At 40.9% G+C, this 21,652-nt stretch overlaps 1 protein-coding gene across 1 annotated transcript in view; it reads right to left on the bottom strand.

Annotated features, from left to right (window-relative positions):
• RFX8 (regulatory factor X8) overlaps positions 1 to 16,157 on the bottom strand; it is a 28,103-nt gene extending 11,946 nt beyond the window's left edge. The window contains 9 exon segments of the mRNA XM_086755012.1: positions 1,306 to 1,456; positions 2,112 to 2,225; positions 2,747 to 2,825; positions 4,009 to 4,074; positions 7,659 to 7,736; positions 9,260 to 9,321; positions 12,105 to 12,228; positions 15,633 to 15,887; positions 15,976 to 16,157. Of these exon segments, the coding sequence (XP_086611138.1) occupies positions 1,306 to 1,456; positions 2,112 to 2,225; positions 2,747 to 2,825; positions 4,009 to 4,074; positions 7,659 to 7,736; positions 9,260 to 9,321; positions 12,105 to 12,228; positions 15,633 to 15,887; positions 15,976 to 16,157 (1,111 nt within the window).
• Positions 16,158 to 21,652: the final 5,495 nt, after the last annotated feature.

Genomic DNA, 21,652 nt, shown 5'->3' on the forward strand with positions numbered 1-21,652 from the left:
GCACAGCGGGAGCATTGAGCGAGCATTATGGGCTGAGGACCCTTGCAGTTTAAAGCTTGCAAGCGGAAGCTGGCCAGGTCACCACTCTTCCCTCAGTGCAAACCTGTTAACCCATGACACACAGGAAAAATACTTCTATTTTTTTTTTACATTAAATACTTCTTAATCAAGACTAATACTCTTATACATGTATGGTTTAAGGTGAGTGAAAGCAACAGTAATTCTAAGTGTCCTATATTTTGTTTAGAGGGTTTACATTTCCACCTTTATGCATCTATAATTCTGCAGCACTGTTAATAGGAGTTGGTTTCTTTGGTTCTATTTTTTCCTGTTTATAATGTGTCTTAATTATGACAAGAATGGTCCAAGTATATCCTTTTTAAAAATAAAATATAATATAGCTGATTCTTAGTTACAGAAAAATTGAGTAGAGAGCAACTTACAAACTTCTGTAGACAGGCGATGGTTTTCAAGTGAAAATTTTTGTTTCCCTGAAGTTTGTACAAACCAGGAAGAACAGGATGTATGTACAAAGGGTCACAGCTGATTAGTTACATCTATTTCCATGCACACACATGTTAAAAACACAATACAAAGTTTGCTCTGTCAAGCAATCAAATGTAAGAAATGCCAGAATTAAGACTGTCTGGAAGTCTTCCTTGAGCATATGAATGTGAATGCAATGTTTTGTCTACACAGGAGCCCTGCTTTTCCACTGAGGAGCTGGTCTTCACTCAGTGAGCAACTGAGCAACATTATGCTTTAGCCAGAATCTTCAGCATCATATAGAAATATATGTATTTATGTACAGATTTACAAACACACACATACACACACACCTTTGTATAGTATAGATTTTTAAAAATCCTCCTCTAATGACAGAGACATATTTTCCTTATGGGACTATGGCTTTTTTTCCCCTTTATATTGAAAAGAGCTATAGCCAGTAAGTTACCTGCATAAAACCACTTGCAAGGTGAAAAGACAGAACCATACCTAAATTTCAGAGGGTATATGATTTGGTCATCTACACAGCCAAAGCGATCATGGCAAGAGACAGTTCTTTAAAAAGATATAAGTACACTTTAATTTACCATGAATTGGGAATAATTTTGGCTTAGATTTGTTCTCACACATTATCTGAGACTATTTATTTTAACTATATCCCAACTAACTCTAGACCTCACTACTGTTGAAGTTACATCAGCGAAAAAAAGTTTCTTCTGTAAAAGTCTTGTAACACAATTTTCTCTGCATTTTAAGCAAATATTATTTTATGAAAATTTCTCTGTTGCTCCAACATACCTTTAGATTTGGATGTTTGGAGCGGTAATGGAAACTCTTTCAAGGCATTAAGCAGCCGAAGTTCAGCATTTTGACTGAACAATGTGATTGACTCAATGTGTTGCACAGGCGCCTCCTCCAGGAAATCATGAAGTAGGATCTTCTCCATTTCCTAGAATACAAATTCATGGACCTGCACATGATTGGTGTACTACAGATATTTACAGCAGCATGAAACAAAATTGTATTGATAGTTTAAATGTAAATTTAAAGAAGCTCTTTTTTTTCCTTCCAATTAAGCAATAGTTAAGCTATATTTATTAGCAGAAGGAAAAAGATCCTAACACTAAACATCATTTCCTGAACTAATTTCTAGATGTTGCTTAATGACCTGCTGTAAACAAGAAGCAAATTATTTTGATCAAAAGACTGCATATTTCTATGTGGAATGTCACAGAGAAATGCAGTAGTGTTCTCAAAGGAAAAATAGCTCTTGTAATTTGGAAAGCAATTATCAGTTGAAATTTCAGTCACACAACCTCATGCCAGAACAAAAAAACCCCCACATTTATAACAGCATACTCCATTCATATTTAGAGATTTGCAAAGGGATATATAGCGGCAAAATTGAAGTTATCTCAAATTCCACTGGCTCTTTTCAAAATCTGTACTCTGCTGTCTCAGAAGAAGCCAAAGAACAGACTTGGGGTACAAACAAAAATCCCGTTGCACAAAAGAAACAGCTGGCCTTTCTCCTCAGGTAGAACTACCAAAAAGACACAAACACATTATAACATAATTACAACAAACAATTGTGTCTACAGTACCTTGAATAGCTGCCTATCATAGCTTTTGAACAGCTGGCATACATCTGGCAAGGACATCAGTGCTATTCTTTCAGGCTGCAGAGACCTCCAGAATGACATAATACAGTCTTCCACCTGTCACACAAAGTCCTTTATGAATTTTCACTGATTTTACACTTGTGAAATGTGAAGCGTAAATCAGTAAAACAACACACATAAGCACAGAAGAAAAAGAATGACTGTGGAGCTGGGCTCTTTGCCTGGCCCCATTTTGACCGGGCTCCAGTGTAACTGGAAGCATCCTGGGCCAACAAGCTGAACCTCACAAGTCAGCTTAAGAAAGAGGAGAGAAACAAATAATTGTGCCATGGATATGCGAATATAATGAAAGATATGTGTCCATGGCCTTGTGTTCTGTGCTGGGCTCAGACCTGTTGATGTGCCAGGAGTGTTCAGGATATGCCTACAAACTCTGATTCTCGGAGCATGTTGTGTTAATTAAAAATTCCTGAATAAGCTGACTCAATGCTCCTTTTGTCTATTAATGATCACCTACCTTGGATCAAGCCATCAAATAAATAAGCTACACAGAAACAATTTTATCCTTAGAGTTGTTTGCTGTCATCAGAATGAGTGTTATCAAAGCAAAAGCTTACCTTGTCAAGCTCGCTCTTTCTCATCATATGTACAATATCTTGACAGTGGCTGTAGCCACTCATTGGCAAGCGATACAACCTGGAGGAGGTAACCAAAAAGAGAGTACAAAAAGATCAACAGGCGAAGAGCTAACTCGCTTGCTGACTGAATATTTGAACGTACCATTTTGTGAGGGCGTATCCTCCCTAGCTCTTGCTCCCAAAGATAGAATGTGCGGAATTCAGGCCAAGGGTACTGAAATCTCTGTTGTTCAGTGTTCAGATAAGTGGCAGATGGAGAACAGTGCAAATTCTTGTTCTGAATGCACCAGAATTTATTTTGAACAATAATAAAAAAAAAAAAATCACAATTATCTTGTCAGTTCCATTAAAGTTATTAGGTACTTTCTTGAAATTGTGTAACATGATTTTTTTATAAGATGTATTTTTTCAGAGGAATGCTTGTCCTTTTTTTTTTAAGAAAGTAGGGTTGGATGAAAAGAACAAGCATGGCTGACTATATATTTAAATCCTAAGCAGTACATTAATTTGTTTTCAAAACCAATGCATATTTAATGTTATACATATCTTCCACGTATATTTTCTATAGCACTCGTCACAGTTGTAACCTTCTAAATAAGGCTGCAGATAGTTGGCTCTGCTGTCGGGGTGACAGCACATTTCTCATCAGCTGTCATTACATCCACTTCAGAGCCCTCATTACCGCACTCAAGTGCTCTGTAAAAATAAGAAAAAACATCCAGTCTCTCCTTTTTTCCTCACTTTAGTCCACGTAAGTTTGTTCCTCATGCTCTACTGGCCGACTTCCAGCAGGTTAGCCTCGCATCTGCTCTTTTCGGTGAGCAGGGGTTGTGCTCTTTTTTTCTTAATCTTTTCCTAGTATTTAAATACTTATCATGCCAATAAACTTTCAGAGCATTGAAAAGATACTGGCTCAGCAGCATGTGGGTCTGTTACCATGGCCCTCAGGCAAAGAAGGTTGTGCCCCACTAACTCCCCTAATATTCACAACCTGGGCTGTCAGCTACAATTTCCGCTCTCAGCACAGATAAAATTATTTGAGCTGACATTAAGACAAGAAGAATATTTAGCTACCAGGTGAAATAGGAGTGAAAGAAGTAAGCAGTTAGTGAGATTATGCAGACAAAGATTTTGAAGAAGATCGTGGGTTAACTGTATTTAATCAGAACGTATTATATAGCAGTTATAATTAAACACACAGATAGACATTTTGTTATAATTGTAATGTATCCGAAACTCACTGTTCTTTTTCTTTCTGGCTAGTGCTCTTGTAACCAGCTGCACCTCCAGAACTGCAGGGATTTCCACTGTGGTAAAATACACAACAGAAAAAAATCCTTTAAAAAGGCCACCAATTTATTCTTTATTCAGTGAGAAAATGAGCTCAAACTGGATGGAGTGCACTAGGCTGGGGCATTGTGTTTGGGAGACAAACCCCCCCTGTCTTTCCTGTCATTCAGCAGCCACATGATTTTCTAAGGAGTCTGACAACTTCATTTTAAAACTGAGCCATTCATTACAAAGCCAGCAAGGTGTTAGCCATTTAAGAATGCAGTGTCTTCCAACTTCTTGCACCAAAATCGTGGTTTTATGTTTGTAGTTGCAGTTCATTTGGAATGATAATAATAATTATAAACATGCAAATAATGAAAGCATAATCATCTTTGTGCTTTGATTTCACGGTAATTCCATTTATGCACCCTCTATCCATTTAGATGGCTTTTTTTTTTTTTCCAATTGTCCCTCATTTACTTTTCACCTGGGCCTGCAAAGGCTTGATCGCTGGCTTTTGGCTGAAAAGCCAGGCATGCAGGCACAATAGGCTGCTTTCTTGCTTTACCATTCCCTACCTCCCTCCCTGCCTGGTTTGCTGAGCCTAATCCTACAGGAAGGAGAGGCAATGTTGCTAGGAAAGGGACGTGCTGTGAGAGTTGGATTCCTCCAGTCAAGCTCCCATCTGCTGCTGACACCTGCTTACTGTCTGTGAAGGCATTTCCAACTCCAGGGTCCTTTTGGACGTGGCTGTTTTGGAGGGTGACAGGCAGGGGCTTTCTAGAAAATGTGCTTCCACTCAGGCTATCTAACTAGATCCTGGCTGCTGGGTTTCACTGCTGTGATGTGTTATAAACCAGGGTACCACCATACGTCCTGAAGGGACGGAGGACAGAATGTGACAGCTTGTCTGCTTGGAAACTCAAGCCACTGAAAGTGCCTCCTCTCACTTCTCTGCTGTCCACAGGACTGACCCTTGCCACCTGAAAAATTACCTTTCCTTCTGCCACCATTCTCTGCCATAAAAGTGGTGCTCTAGTGAAATGACCAAACTGGCTGTCCAAGACAGGGCATGGCATTGAGACTGGATATGTTTGGTAACACTATGGACTCTTTCTCCCAGGCATTGTAGAGCTGGTGGCTGGACAAAGGGAAGAACGTGCAAGTAGAAATGTTTCGTAATGCTTCTTTCAAATGGGTCCTTCCTGCAGATTTCTAAAGCCTGTGAAACAAAATTAATGAATATTTTCCAGCTCTTGCTCTCCCCGAGAAGGCGGCCAGCTGTATCTTCTGCTGCTGCTACTATGGCAACACGTATCAGCATCACTCTCCTCCCGTGGGCTGGCTCCTGTGGCAGGCTGGCGAGGCGCAAGAAGGGGTGCTGCGTGGGTCCTCTCGTGCCCCAGCAGCCAGCCAGGAGCTCGGTGACAGTTAAGTGCAAATACCTACAGAAAGCTAACAACTGTGTGCTCCTGCTGTTAGCAAAGGGGGTTCAGACTCACCCAGTGCCCACAGAGGTGCTCAGCTGCCTGGCAGAGCTGCTCGCTTCCCCTGGAGAGCGGTGCCTGAGTAAAGACAGGACACACAAAACAAGAGGTGGGTGGGAGAAGGGGAAATCAAGTGACAACAAAATCGCAAGGAGTTTCACCATGTCTCTTGCAGAGTCTGGATGATGCTACAGGGTGGGAACTAGAGCTAAAACAGGAAACAGTGGTGGAGATGATGAAGAGACTAACAGGGGAGGTGAATGGGAAGGATAAAATAAAAATGAAAGAAAGGAGAGAGAGAGTGGTGAATGTACGTGCTGTTGACGGTCAGATTACACTGAGAAAAGCTAATTTGCTAGAATCATATCAGATTTTTTTTTAATTTAAAAAGCAATAGGTTTGCTTCACTAGAAAGTCAGAAGCCCAAACCTTCTCTATTACTAGAACCATAAAGTAACTCTTACAAAGTCAGAACTCGTTGGCATTTTTTTAACATGGCCATACTCCAAGCCTCTCTGATCTGCCAGAGCAGGTACCATTTTAGGGAGAGTTCGTCCTAAAATCTTCTCTTCCTAGAGGGCATCTTATTGTGATGAAAAACAGTAAAATACCATATTCTCTTAGAGCTCCATAACACATTTGGAATCATTATTGATTACAGTTGTGTTTATTTACACTGCTTTCATAACATCATAATCAGATGATAATATCTTCAAAAATCCCAAGATTTCTAAATGAACCAGCTCACATGTGCTGTATCTGAGCATCCTCATCACTCCAACTCAGCCAACAGACACATCCGAGGCCATGCTGACCATCAAAATGCAAATGCCTTCTTTGTAGTTGAAAGCAAACCGTTATAATCTTACTGTCATTTCTATGACAGCAACAAGCAAAGCTCCTGACCTGCCAGAGCCTTCACGGGCCCACTTCCCCATTATCAGCACCCTGCCAATTGCCAACTATTGTGTTATGGTCAATAAATATTATTTTCAGTTCTCTCTCTCATCTCTTCTACAAACAGAACTAGCAGCTCTCCTACTACACCCAGGGAGATTGTTGTTTTCAAGTGATGCTGCAAGGAAACACCTTTCTGTCCCTGAAGAAGAAATACTAGCAGAGAGGCAGCCACAGACCTGCAGTGTTCCTTGAACGCAAAGACCTCTCCTCATTACAGATGTCAAATCTTAGGCCTGTTCTGATTATACTGGATGCATGGTTAGCAAGGGATATCCCTTCATAAGGGTCTTAAGGGAAATAAACCTTGAGTTGCCTATGAATAATTTGTTTGGTCTCACAACAACCGATTGCCACTTGATCATCTGCAGAACCTGATCCTCTGCCTTGTCCCATTCTTTACCGTCATCACTCTACTGACCTCTGCAACATTACTCTGCTGTAAAATTCATGGAGGAAGGCCACAGACCTATGGGTATAATTTTTCCGTTCTCTCGCAGAGCATGTATTCAATTAAGCAACTATCATGTGAAATATCACAGACAGCTTTCATCATCACCAGAATGTCTGGGTGCTTAATAGGCTGACTTGTATCCCTCTAACGTTCATGCTATAAAAATTGCTATATCTTCATGTTAAAGAATGGCAAGCAAGGTACAGAATTTATCCATATGCACATTAAAGTCATGTACAAGTCTGTAAGAGAGTGAGGATATGAGCCTGGTCTCCAAAGTCCAAAGCATAGGCTGCACTTATTTTTCTTCTGTGCATTTATACTTTAATACATGTCTCTTCAGCCTACTCTTTAATAAAGAAGGTGCCACAATGTCATGAAGCAATTGTCAATATGTTTGTTTGAGCTCCCATTTAGAGTCTCAACATATTAACCTCATCTTTTAGGTTTGGTGTGAGTTCTTGCTCTTAAGATCTACATGGCTAAAATGTCCAATTAAAGGAAGTCAGATTAGGCAGGGCATGTTTTCAAGATGGAGCTTCTCTATTAGGGCATAGCACTTAATGGCACAGCACTTTTATAGTGTGTACAGTAATAAGAAAAATATAATACTGTTGTCAATGTTCAACAGATGATTGACAGACTTCCATATACGAACAATACATAGACTGTCATGTGACATTTTATGATTAAACCATTTAAAAAACAAATCTGTGATCATTTTTTTTCAGACAGAAGAGAGCAATAACATGTGTAAAAGGAAGAGTTGTTCTTGATAGCTATTCCATTATAATGACACCTAGAAAATAAAAAAAAAAAAAGAACTGATAAGCATATGATTTTCAGGAAGTCAGCAAATAATTCATAGTCCTCTTTGAAAGCAGATGATGATCCTATTTAAACAAGAAAAGATCAAGTTAGAAAAGCTACATTTGTTTATTTCAATTCTGTTGAAAATTTGTTTTCCCCAGCAGAAGATAAATGCACAAACTCTTTGCAAACTCTTTTTACTGTTTTTTAACCAGGAATGGTACCTTCTTCTAAATGAAAAAACTTAAGCCAGTGAATGAAGTGCAACAGATTTGTACAAGACAGCTAGAGAAGTCACGGACCAGAGTCTCAGCTGGTAGAGGACCTTGTATCCCCATGGAAGTTGAAAGATTTAATGTAGTTGTTCCGCAGCCATTCACAGTAGCTTTGGAACTGGGTGGCTCATCGATGGTCACGGCAAGCTAAAACCCAACAAACCTGCCAGACCTTCTCTAAGGTTTATCCTGACCTTGGTGAGCAGCGGAGTCACCACTCCGGATACCCAGGTGCTACCAGCGGGCTCTTCCCAGGCTGGGTCACTGGGCAGCCAGGGAAGCAGCGCAGTGCTTTTGGGCCACCAGCAGCCAGCAGAAGGTAATTTTCTGCTGATGGAAAGAGAGGATGGAGGCTGGGGGCTATCTCGTACTGTCCCAAATCCTGCCAGCTATGAGGAGAAGCCTGGGAGCGTCTGTGGTGAGGCACTCCCAAAATAAAGGATCTTGCTGAATCGAGCTGATAGCAAGTCCAGACTAGTGAAGAAAAGTCACAGATCAAGTAAGGGCATGTCAGTCTCAGAGTCAGTACTTGACAGCTACTCAAAATGCTTGTAAAATTACTGTGTCTCAATGCCCTTAAAATATCTCTTTTTTTTTTTTTCCAGTCTGGATGTTCAGAGTGTGATTGTAAGTTTAGACATTGAATTGATGAAAACGTATCGAACTCTTAGTGCTCTAGAAGAAGAGAGGGAAGGGAAAAGAAAGGAATGTAGGAGGAGGATCTGAGGTGGTCTGATTTAAATGGTTTTAAACTGTTTGCAACATTTCCATTGACCATCAGTACATGCTAGGTCACTCCATAGATATGCGTGAGGATGAAAAGCACAACACAGGCATTAATCACAGCTGCCACCCCCGTGTATCCTGGAGCCAGGCTTTCCTAACCCGGTGTCTCAAGAGCCCTGAGTAAGGTTGTGATGTCTGGCAGATGCCTCATGCAAGCCAAGCTGTAATAGTCAGTACAAATTGGAGCACTAATTTTTTAAAAACCAATCATCTGATCCAGAATTCATGCCCTACCAAAGCAGCTCTGATGTGGTGATTTTCATGGAATTAGCTCTATTTTAATGTACTTGGTGGCATCATGAATCATTCCAGATCTTGTGATGTATTCCAGACTTGCAATTGACAATTCGGCTGCTATATTACAGTGCCGGAGCTGAAAATTCAGCCATTAAAAAATTTTATTAGAGCAATTATAAATAACTTATTTGAATGAAGGAAGCAAACCTAATACCTGGTACTCCCTCTTCTGCCCAGCCTTCTTGTCCCCAGACCCAGGAAAACTAACTGAACAAGCTGAAAAAAACAAACAGAAAATTAGAGATACTTGGCAAATTCATTCTAAAATGCAAAAACATATCTGCTACATTTTTTTCTCCTTAATCACTTCTGCTTTCCACCATTTGCAGGCTAATACCTGTTCTTGCATACCTCTCAGATGGTAACTGCTGAACTGAACTCAATCAAGCTTTTGCGGATCGAAAGCTAAGTAATTTAAGGGATTACCTCCCTCAGGTAGGAATTGTTTAAGATGAGTCTGTTTTACCTTACACTGAAACACAGTGCACACACCAGCAGACCACCCACAGTCAGGTGGGGTATATCAGCTAGGGGAACTAAAAGATGCTGTGATTCTCCAGTACTCTGCCAGTTCTTACTCATTCGAGTTGGACTTGCTCACACAAGGGACTTTTAGCCTACCCACTCGCTCTTGCACGGAGTACTCGCAGGATAGGGCCTGACTTATTTGTTTTAAAAGGCCCTGAATCATCAAGCTGCAAAGCAACCTTTTGACCACCTCAGTGGTAAATGTGAACTGAGGTCACGCAACATCTGTCAAGGTTATGCCCTACAGTGTAATAAGATACTGTCAGGGTAATAATCCACTTCACTACGATTATTCTGCATGAGCTGTCCTGTGAAGACGGAGACTAACCCAGGACAGCTGGAGCTAACATTCCCTGTATAGCAGGAACAGAAGATCGAGTACTCAAAGTTAGCGAGGGGTGAGGGGAGGCTCCACTCAGCATTGCAAAGTTTGGACTGTGTGCAAAATCCACTTTGTTGGTCCGAAGGCCTGCTAGAGGATAAATGTCCTCAACTCACACTAACGTGCACCTCAGGTTTTAACAACGTTGGAGTAGTCATGTTCTTTGCATGTTCTGCATGTAGCCACCTCAGCTGCTCCTTTTTTTGAGCTGGTATTTTAGCATAACCCCATTTTCCTAAAAGGACAGCCTATGAAACTGGGGCTTCTGTAGCATGAGACACATACTTCTTCCCACTGTCTTCTACAGAGACAGCAATGTATTTGGGCAGAGGGATAGGGCAGATGAGACAATAGTGTCTTAAATCAGCACAGTTTGATTCACACAGGTGATTCTTGACTGCAGAAGTCCTTACAGTCCACATGCATGTAATGCAGTCAGGTTACTACAGCTTGAATTATTAAATAGCTCAGCCCATTAGCTAGGCCATGGTAACAAATTATATGTGCATCTTTAGTTTAAACCAAGGTTGCTGCAGTTCCTGCCCTCCTCAGCCTCTTGCTGCTCGGTCCCACCTCCTGCTGCAGAAGGACTGACCATTTCAAGCCATTGGGAAGCTGCACCCCAGCTTGCTCACTTGGGATGCATTAACTTGCATCCCCAATATACTGGGTCAGTTAAGGCTGTGAGGAAAGAGTTGCAAGCACCAACCCGGAGCCGCTATGGCTCATCAGCTAAGCTCTTCTGCGTGACCAGACCTATGCTTCATCCATGCCTGTCCCAACTTAAAAGCAAAATGCATTAACTTAAACCACAAGAAGGCTTAGCTTACAGGTGGTAACTCAATCACACTGGAGCACCTGAAAATGTACAGACAGGATGGGATTAATTTTACCTACGTGGCTACAAGGTAGAGATGTCTAAGCTAGTCACTACAGACCCTGTAGTCAATGGAGAAAAACAGTTCCGAGGCACATTTCATCTGAGTTGCCTGAGATGACTCATTTAGGGTGAGAGGAATCATATGTAACTGCTTATTTTTCTCCATTGACTACCGAGAGATTTTAAGGTGAGTAGCTTCACGGCAGACATCAACCCTGAGCCAGGAAAATTCTACCCATGGGCTTGGCTGATGGGTGATGATCCATTAAGCTACGGTAATAAATCACACTGGACCACCCACTCAGATCTTAATTTTAAGTAAAAGTTAATCAGTAAAAAAAAAAAAAAACAAACTTACCCAGTAAAAAAAATTAGATTCAACTGAATTGAGATAAATGATTTGTAGAACGAAGATATCTGCACAAATGAAATTTATGCAAATAAGATTCATGAAATTGATTTCAGGTGTAACTTTTACTTAAATTATTTTGGTTTTGTGTTAAAACAATGGTTAGAAGCTCCTACCATGGGCACTAATAGAATAATGTTAGAGGTAAAAATAGGAAATTCTGAACAAAAAGTCTTGAGCAACAAATAATCACAAGGCATTCTTTTTTTTCAATAATTTGTTAAATAAAGTTGAATAGCTATGACTGTTTGTTGCAACTGGGATTTCTAAGTGGTAATTGCTCTCTGGGTTGTATCATTCTCTATGTATTAGAAGAGTGAAACTGTTTCAAGGAGACTGGGTTTTACATCTGCTTTTGTTTTGCTTGGGTGATTCTATAACAACTTTTTTAGTGTGTGTCTGGAGCAAAATCTCCCCAAGTATACTTAAAAAGGAAAGTATAAAATTATGTAACAGCCAAAGGAGTCTTTTAAGAACGGAAGAATCAGCTCCCCAGGACTAGTTTTTTACCTTGTGCTGTTTATCCTGGTAAAGCTTTCTAAAATATGTAGGCTAAAGAAATCTTTGCTGGTGTAACATACACCAGTTCCCTGAAGAAAATAAACTCCACCACAAAGAATACGCTATTCTCTAGTATAACTGTGTCTACATGAGGGCTTGCCAGACATATACTAGAAAAGACACACATATTCATTCTTCTCTGTTATTTAATCTCTTTTGATATGCAGTGTGTATATCTGATCATTAGATTTTCTGTTTAAGTATCTCTGCTTATCTTATCTATCCTGTCTACTCTGTACCTTTCCAGAGGTGGCTGAATTTAATTGATACCTGGAATTTAGACTGCAGCTTTCCGTATACAATTCATATAGTAGCCAACGGGGTACAGTGCATTCTTGACACAAATAGAAGTTACCAGCTATCCTTTAAAACAAAAACATAAATTGGTTTATGTCAGAATTAGAAGAAAGAATTGTTAGCTTCTACTTTTAATAGCTCATCAGACTTACAGTATACTCTGTAATAGTTACTCTGATTTTATAGAAGCGTAGAATCAGAAAGAGAGCTACTACTTTTATGTTAATCTGTATTCTGGGAAAAAAAAATACATTTTCATATTTTTTCTTGTGGGCTTTTTTTTTTTTAACTTTTAAAGTTCTACTTGCCTTGTTTCCAAAATGTAAGAAAAGCCATGTGAGATTCTGCTAAGAAATTAACTAGATCTCATAGTTTTTAATTAAAAAATAGAACCCAGTAATATCATTATAACATTAACACCAACACAGAAAGTATTAGCATCTCTCATACGATAGCTGTATGTTACATCAAACGATGTAACTTTGATTTTCTAATTAGAAAGACCTCCACTCTACCAAAGAAAATAATATCAGCATTTTTCCATCTGAAATGCACAATATGGTGTTTTGGGATGGAGAGTGCTTGAACTATGAAGGACCAACTTCTGTTCTCATATAACCTCACTGATTTTAGCACAAGTTTAATAAGAGAATAGAATTTTAATTTACAGTTACTATGTAACAGAACTACCAGGACTGGAACCGGTTTAGGTGTTTAAATACTCATCCTTTGGCCAAATCCCTTAGTCATCCTACTTAACAGAATGGTCATAGTCAAGTAAATGCAACTACTTGGTTTGAATGCAACTTCCCTCTTTGAGAAAGACGTATTACCTTCACTAGAAAAAAAAGACCTGTAATTATGAGATAACTCCAACGGTTTCGATGTCAGAAGATAATAGTCTCCTGCAGTGCAAATACAGGAGCAAAGCTAGAGCAAAGAAGCAGAGAGATTAATTCTCAAACCATGTCACACTGATCGTATGGCAGTGTTTTCTTACTGTGACTCTGCTTCCGTTATACCAAATGATTTGTGCATATTTAATTAATTTGTCAGCTGAATGCTAGTGCAGTGCAGTGCCAGTTACCCACTGTGTCTTTACTGATAATCGAGTTGATTGAGAAAGCAGACTTTTCATAATCACCAGGTGAGATAAGCCAGTTGGATTTTAAATCAGCATCCTCTCTTTTATTAGCAGCCTGATTTCAGGTGACCTAGTGTTTATCTTTCTCTGTTAGCTTTATTGGCAGTAGATAGTGAGTAAAGTCTTCAGCAAACTGGCTTGCTAGAACAGACTGAGCAAGATTTTGATCACTCCACGGTCTGGCGATGTCTACCTCACCCTGTATACACACCTCCTCCCCTTTCTCCAGGGAACAAGACTGACAGCCTCCTCCATATCTCCCTCTCCCTAGCAAAAGGCCCCAGAATGCCTCGCTTTTACTTCCTTGAAGCCCATCTTCTCACCCTTCCACCCAAGAGCCTGGTACTGCCAAGTGCCGGGGCTGAGCCATGCTGGGCTCCCTGCCAGCTCCTCACCACCTCAGCCCCACCACTCGACTGCAAATGCTTCATGGCTAGAAATGAGCAGGAACCTGCACCAAAGACTGGAGATCTGCTGTGCTAATGGGGTATTTCCCGCCATGGGGCCGAAAGGTAAATGAAAGTTGTCCTAGATAAGAGTCCTGACAGAGCTCTGCCTCCCAGCAGGCAGAAATGCTTGCTTTTTCTAGAGCAACCATCACAAAACCCTTTGTAATTGAGCAGTCCCAGAGGAGATTAAACCTAAGTCCAAATTCATCCTTAATATAACACCACAAGAGTCATTGGAAGTGCAGCAGAAATTAATTCATGCTTCAGTCGTTGATTTCTGCCCATAGGTTTGCCTCAGGATTTAACTATTTAGTGATAAAGTATTTGAGAATTTAATTTCATGAATTTATCATCTATTAAATTGCCAGCCTTTTTTAAATAACAAGTAAAACACATTCTTAGTGCTGACATATAGTACAAAAATACTGTCTCTCAGGACAGGAAAGAGTCCAGTGCTCATCTTCTTGCCTATTAATCCCGAGGTTCTCCAAACCTGAGTGTTTAGGGCATGCATCAAAACAAAACTGGTAATAAAGACAACAAAAATCAAAAGAAAAATGTGGTAGGGGAGGAAGATGGAGGATAAAGAAAAAGCACATGGGGAAAGACCTCCTCCAGTTACCTACTGCTTTCTAGCCATGCTTTCCAGTTGGATCGTTATCTGATCGGCACTAGGACCACAAATGCACTCACAGTTTTTGGGGTTTGCCACCTGTTATATGTCAACATTTGGCAGCCAGGCTGTTATAAAGGTTTGCAAGTCTGCTGTTAAACAATTTCTGGACCAAAATCTCTCAATGCACCAACTGTAAAATACTTTAAGCTAAAATATTTAAAGCTAAGTATTTAAAAATTTTCAAAACATGAAAAGATGATTCAAAATGTTGTTGTGATTAAAAAATTATTGGTTTATCCTTTAAAGGATTGTTTATGATTCAGTTTTATGCAGTGCCTCAAACTTATTGGATGACCTTGGATGAATCTCTTCCTCCAGTCCTTTTGAAATGGGAGTAGTGGTATCTATGCCACAGCAAAAGCACAGACTAATTCCTGCTGCTCAGGTATTATTGAGAAGGGGGAATGAAAAGATTTAAAATTCCTTGCTGTCAAGTTAAAAGTTTGCTTGTGTGTGCACACAAGCACTGTTTCACACAAAGCTTCAGCACTGTATATTAGCTGGACTCAGCTGTGCTTGGGGAAAGAAGGAAAGTAGCCCCAGTTTCTCTTTGGCTGGTACACGGCAGATAACGTTCTTCTCAAAGCACAAGAAAATAATGGTGACAACCTCACTCCACTGCAGAAAGTATCTCACTGAGGAGTTCAGCCATTACCTTCACCTCAAGGGAACAAAACCTCGGAGAATGTCAATCACTCAACATCACTCCGAATGCCAGTGTGCCGCTGGCCGCTGCAGAAGCAAACCAGCCACGAGTGGTCCAGCCAGGGATGGTCCTTGCCATCCGCACTGCAGCATCACGTCGAGCGGACAGTGGCCAGATCCCAGTGAGTGGGAAGGCTGAGACAAAAATCCCATTTTCCCCACACGAAACCACCTCCGCATCAGTAAGACTTGTGGTGGGTGATGGATTTTCAGGGACATTTCCCTGCTTTTGCGGCATCGTTTACGCACCACCACCATGATGGGGCCTTGACAGTAAACCAGACTTTTGTCCTATGGAACTGCAGTAATCATTAAAAGTGGGGTTCCTGACCTCCCTTTAGCGAGTCCACCCAGCAGGTCCTGCCCCCCTCACCCACTTGTTGAGGGTGGGGGGGGGGGCACCCCAACCCCACCTCGCCACCTTCCCCCTCCATCCTCAGCCAGGGCCTCCCCCTCCAGCCTGGTCCCCGGCCCAGCGGCAGGGAGCAGCACGCACCAGCAGATGGTGGACAGGTGCAGGGGAGACGTAGGACTGCCCTCAGCCATGCCGGGCCTGGCCACTGAGTACTGGTTGGCGGGGCAGCGGGTGGCATGGCCTCGAGGCTTCCGAGGGGCAGGCAGGTCTCGGGGGCATGGATCCTGCCCCCACTCAAGCGTGGGCCCATGCCTGAGGGCCAGGAGCGGCCTCAGGGGTGACCTGTGGCCCTCCTGGCACTGAGGCCTGCACGGCCGAATATGAATTTTATAGGAACTGCAGGTGAGAAAGTGAATTATACGTAACTCAGGAGGTACAAAGATGCCAGGAAGAGGTGTAAATGAATAATCACATGGGGCAGTACATTTGAGTAGCATAAGTGCTGTCATCATAGGTTTTGCCCACCTTTAAAACATTATTTTCAGAGTTTTCTACAGGAAGGCTGTAAGCTCCTGTAGTTGTTCCGTTCCTCTCTGATGCAGATAGCGGAAAGGGCCGCCTGCTCCGCTGAAACCCTGTAAGTGCTTTTCCATTGCAAGCAGCCATGACGCAAAACGAACTTGACTGCCATGTGACTGGCGAAAATGAATTATGGATGGCTGGGGCCTCTGAAAGCTTCCTAGGGAATGGCATTGGGTTACATCAGAGCTCAGCTTCTCAGAAACTCCCACAGCTTCCCTCTGTTAATTAGCTGCTGAAAGCCCACCTACGACACAGACAGGCCTGCTTGCTTTGTTATGGCAAGATAACCAAAGCCAACGTATTGGTAGACAGCAGTATTAAAGGAGCGGAGCGGGCCAGGAAAGAGGAATTTATGGTGGAAGATTGCTGTTTTTCTAGTCCCTCAATGTAGCTTGCTTTTGAGGAGCAGTGTGCATGGATGTCATGTATAATACACGTTGCTCTTAATCTGTAAAGCCTCATGCTGTGTTGAGAACCCCATGGGAAGATGCTATTCACTCACAGGCCCCTGAACCAAAGCCTTGAAAATGACGTCTGCCCAAAACACAGGTTAGTATGCACATTGTAACCAGTGCAATCTGTCATTGATAATTGTACTTGACAACCTATGGTGGAAGCTTCTTTCAGTAGTCACAGTTCCTGGACTTGATTTTGTATCTCCACAGTTTACTGACCTTCTCTGTGGGACATTCAGCTTACACAGCAAATATTCCTACAAATACTGCTTTCTCGAGTTACTTTAAACTAGCTGTCATAAGAACCAGCAGCAGTAATATTGCAGTAACTGTAAGATGTGTGTGGTTTTGCCGTGTAAGTACTTGTAGAGCTTCTGAGGTGGATTTTGCAGTAGGTGCTGCCTGGCACACGCACTACTGCTTCAGGTGTGCCTATCTGCACTGCAGTTATAGCAGTGCCTTCCACTTAATGTACCTGAGGAAGAGGAGGCCTTACCTCCAGTTGCCAACAACAAGCTTGCTTACATGTTCACATATGCTTCTTAGTCCTGATTGTGATTCTCAAGGTCCGTGACCAAAAACTGACTTTTTGGGACTATCTGAAACTCCGCAAAGTTTGTGAAGCTCCCTAGGCCCAAAGATGCCTTGTCAGGAATAACATTTACAACTTATCTAAAAGCAAAAAATGATAAAGGGACTATTTCTGTGGTGACTAGAAACAAGAGGAGTTACACAGATCAGAAACTTCCTCTTCAACAACTACTACTGAGAAAAGTTTTGATGAGAGGAAGCAAATGCCACGCAAAGAAACTGCGCAGTTACTGGCTGTTGACGCGGAAGTAACGGACACTGCTGACGACCAATATGATCAAGCAAATGCCAATTTATTGTTGATACATCCCGGTTAATATAGCCCTTCTAATTCCGTATCATGCGCAAGCTCTCTACTAATTGGTTAACTATATCATGCACACGCTCCTAGCTAAACTATGATTCGTTAAGTCTCTATGTTCATGCGCACGGCTCTCTCCACCTGCACCCTGCTTCACGTTCAGCCCCCAGTCACGTATGCCAGCTGTTTTCCTTCTTCTCAAGGTTGCTTCGTTTACTTTCTCTCAGGAAGCTTCATTACTTTCTCACAGGCGGCCTCATTATTTTCTCACAGGTGGCTTCAGTACTTTCTTACAGGCAGCTTCAGTACTTTCTCACAAGCAGCTTCAGTGATGTCCTTGAGGCCTGCTGCTCACAAACATAACAATTCCATTCGGTCTGGATTGTTCACTAAGTGCCCCTGGTACTCCAGGTATCCAACAACTGGCCATAGCTTGAGATGGCCCAGTTTCTAGATCACAATAACAAGATAGATGAATCCATGTGCTTTTCACATCTTGATACTCTTTTATTATTTTACTAAGCTTTTTCCCTTTCAAATAAATCTAACATTTCTTTTTTTTTTTTTTTTGGAGGAGGGAGAGGGGGGAAGAAGAATTCTGAATTTAAATACCAAGCTGTTAGTCAAATTTGATTGAAAACCTGAAATCTACTTCTTCAATTTCATCCTATTGGATAGGACTGAGTGTATGTACAATAGGTCAAACTGTATGTACAATATGTGTATGTACAATAGGTCAAGCCTTTATTCTTGCATAAGCTGAAAGTTGCAAAGTTGTTTATTGCTGTCATGCACATCCTCCTCGTGTAAAATTAAAGACTATTTGATGAATGTGCACTTTAACTGAATCAAATTTTAACCTAAAATTAGGAGTATGGTTGAATTGATTAAAAGCTGCACTAAAGAAACTCCTTTCCTCTGACTTTCATCCATAACTAGGACAAATCTAAATCAAACTTTGAGGTAACAGATATCTCCAGAATGTTGCAATGAGTATCTTTAGCACAAAATTGCCTTTTCACATTACTCCCCCCCCCCCCAGTACAATATTCAAGAGGAGAGTTGGATACCTTGTGAGTTATTCTTCCCTGTAAACAGAACATGTAGGAGCTACCTCTGGAGGCAGCTGCCTTGTAAAGTAACAGTAGAGTGTTAACACCTCTCAAATACTTAAAATCTTTAAAATAAGAGCTTTAGAAGATTTTTAAGCACTTAAGCTAAAGTACATATAAAACATGGTCACAAAAGCAAGGGAATCCATTACTGCTTCCACCATTACCAGCAGCAATAGAAATATGTGACTGTAATAAGTTTTGTTTTCGCTTAGAGTTGAAAAGGCCTTTATGGCATTTATTTCGTTCATTCCCCTGTAGAAAGAAGCGAGTGAAAGAGGTTGAAAAGTAAAAAAAAAAAAACAAATACCTCCCTGCCACTCACCAAACCCAGGCCCTGGAGAAATATACTATCAAATTTTCAAAATTAGAAGTTAAAAGGATTTGGTTAGTGTTAGAGTAAGAGTCCTGGTGGACAAGGGTAAATATCCTGCTTTGAGAAATCAATCAGTACATTTTGCTGGTTTGGGTTTTTTTTAATCTCTACTAGTTGACCTGTCAGGGGTGAAATGACATCTGTGCAAAGGTTTACTGATTTTTGTCTTCCTTTGAGATCTGAATAATGCCAGTGATCAGGCATTACCTCAATCTGATCAGTTTACTGTGAGTAGAGATTTTCAGTCATAACCATCTTTCAAATGTTAATTTAAAATAAATCAATTTGACAGAATTCAGAAAATAGAAAAGATTTTGTCTAGTTGTGTCATGACACCTGGAGCAGCAGCAAAACCAAAACAGGACTGCAACCACCTTCTCCTTGAATATAACGCTTTAACATTATAGAAAACTTAACATTATAGAAACTCCTTCACAAGCCCCACGCTTCAACATGAATGCAAATGAGGAAGAGGAAGGCTCCTCTCCTAAGTGCCTATCTGAACTCTTGTGCGTGTGAACTCTTGTGTAAGTGAACTCTTGTGCATGAAAACACAGTTCAGCAAAGCATGTCAGCATGCGTGTAAGACTGCTTCATTTCAGCAAAATATTTAAAAATGCACTTAACTTTAAACATATACTTAGCTGAATCATTTTGCTGAGTGGGGATTGATGGCTGAATTAAGGCATTAAACATTAATGACAGAGCTGGGAGCACAAAACAGTATGTAAATTGGGATGTGTCTGAACTAGAACGAACTGATTCAAACACTGCAATCATTGCATGATTGAGATCTCTTGAAAGATGTGAAGCCATTAGAAAGGCTTAGGGTCTGTTGACTTGAGGTGAGGGACAATCACTGACAATCTCTCTAGTCCTTACACCATCTCGGTTTTGGAGTGTCTGGCGGTGAGAGTGGGTGGAAATCTGTTCCACACAGTAACTGAAACACTTAAGTCTCTGTTGGTACAACAGTAATTCTAGATGTTGCCCAGGGCAGTATGGGCTACTGATCTCCTTTTGGCTAGGATGAAGAATGAGGGTACCATGACAGCATTTCCAGGTCTGTCTGTTCTTTGACTGCTTTTGGTCCTTCCACGCGTGGTAGCAGGGTCTATCTGATCAGCTCTGTCCCTCTCCTCCCAAGAGGCTGTGGTGTCAATGCTTCTTACAGGGCTCTGCTGGTTGTCCTTTGTGCCCCCTGGGCACGCAGTGCCTCAAGGAGCGTGGCTATGGAGCTGAGGACTGTGGTTTCCACCATGTGCTGATGACACTTGCTTTTTATGTTTCTCCCTCTTTAGATCTGCTCAGGGCAGCCAAACAATTTATAGGGTGACTCATGAAGATGGAGATATGGATAAAAGCCTATCTGTCCAGAAATGGCTGAGGTAATGCTTACAGGAGAAAGCAACTGCTTCATTTCTTCTTGGCAGAAGATGCTGTGTTTGCGTCTCCAAGTCTAAGTAGTATTTTATTGTGCTTCCTTCATTCATTCTTTTTGTGCTTTTTGTTTTGTTTGCTAGATCCTGGATGTGTACTGGAGTTAACTTTTCATTTAGTAGAACGATTTATTATTAATGTGCTATCAACTAAAATAGTGATGCTGGTTTTGCATGTTACAGTAATTTGAACAGAAACAAAATATTTTTTTATTTACAATAAAAGCAGTGGTGAGTCATTCAGAAAAGTTTAATCTATCTGAGAGGCTGGTGGATCAAACAGCAGCTCTGACATTAACTCCTGTGCTTCATTTGCAGACCACATGCAAACAACCCTTGACTGTATTTGTGCATCAGGAGTGTTTACACAGTGAATCAATTCATTTTGAAGGAAGGGATGGCATTAAGGGCAGCTTTGAAATATGCTCAAGGTAAAGTCCAGCTACAAAAGTTTTGAAAAGAGAGAAAACAACTCCCTCCTCCACCAGAATAAATACAGACTTTACTGTGAAAAGAGATGCTTTCTTTTTTTTTTTCTTTTTTTTTTTTAATTAAAAATGACAGGTTGAAGTGTTTCACTTAAATAGCTAGATTAAGCAATAATTTTCTTGAAAGTGTTTGTTGAAAGCTCCAGCATAAGTTTGACATAACTAAATGACGATGCAGTTAACAGTTAATCTCATCTGAAGATAACTTTTGTTATAACAAATGAAAACACTGCCTCAATAGTTCTTTGAAGGTAAAGCATGTCTTACATGAGTGAGGTAGTTTTATCTTCCCACCTTTTGAATGTCTTAGACCAAACTGGCACATCAAAAAAATACTTTGTTCATGTAGTGTCAGAGGTGATATGATTAAAATGTACACAGTTGTATAACTGTTCACCAAATCCCATATTTGCAAACCCTATATTCCTATTATTCTTTTACAAACTTTTATCCTTCAGATTAGAAAACGTAGTAGGAGATAGTATGATTTATACCTTGCTTATAGTTACATAAATTATATTTTCCTTTAATACTTGTATCTGAGACTACCAATAAATTCAAGAGAGAGAGACTCTCTCTAACAGACTTAGTAGGCATTACTACATAACCACGGTAGGAATACTGACACCTGAAAGCCCCAGGATCCACCTGAGTTCTTCTGATCCACCAGGACCCTGCCTTGAGCAGGGAGGTGGACTAGAAAACCTCCAGACATCCCTGGCAACCTAAATTATTCCACGATGGCTGCATGGTCTCTTTCTTAATTGCATCTGAAGCGTTTGTGACTTGTCTATGTTTGGCTTTTGTTCAAATAAGT

The sequence above is a fragment of the Chlamydotis macqueenii genome, chromosome 1, assembly GCF_036417535.1.
Source record: "Chlamydotis macqueenii isolate bChlMac1 chromosome 1, bChlMac1.mat, whole genome shotgun sequence".
NCBI lineage: Eukaryota > Metazoa > Chordata > Aves > Otidiformes > Otididae > Chlamydotis > Chlamydotis macqueenii.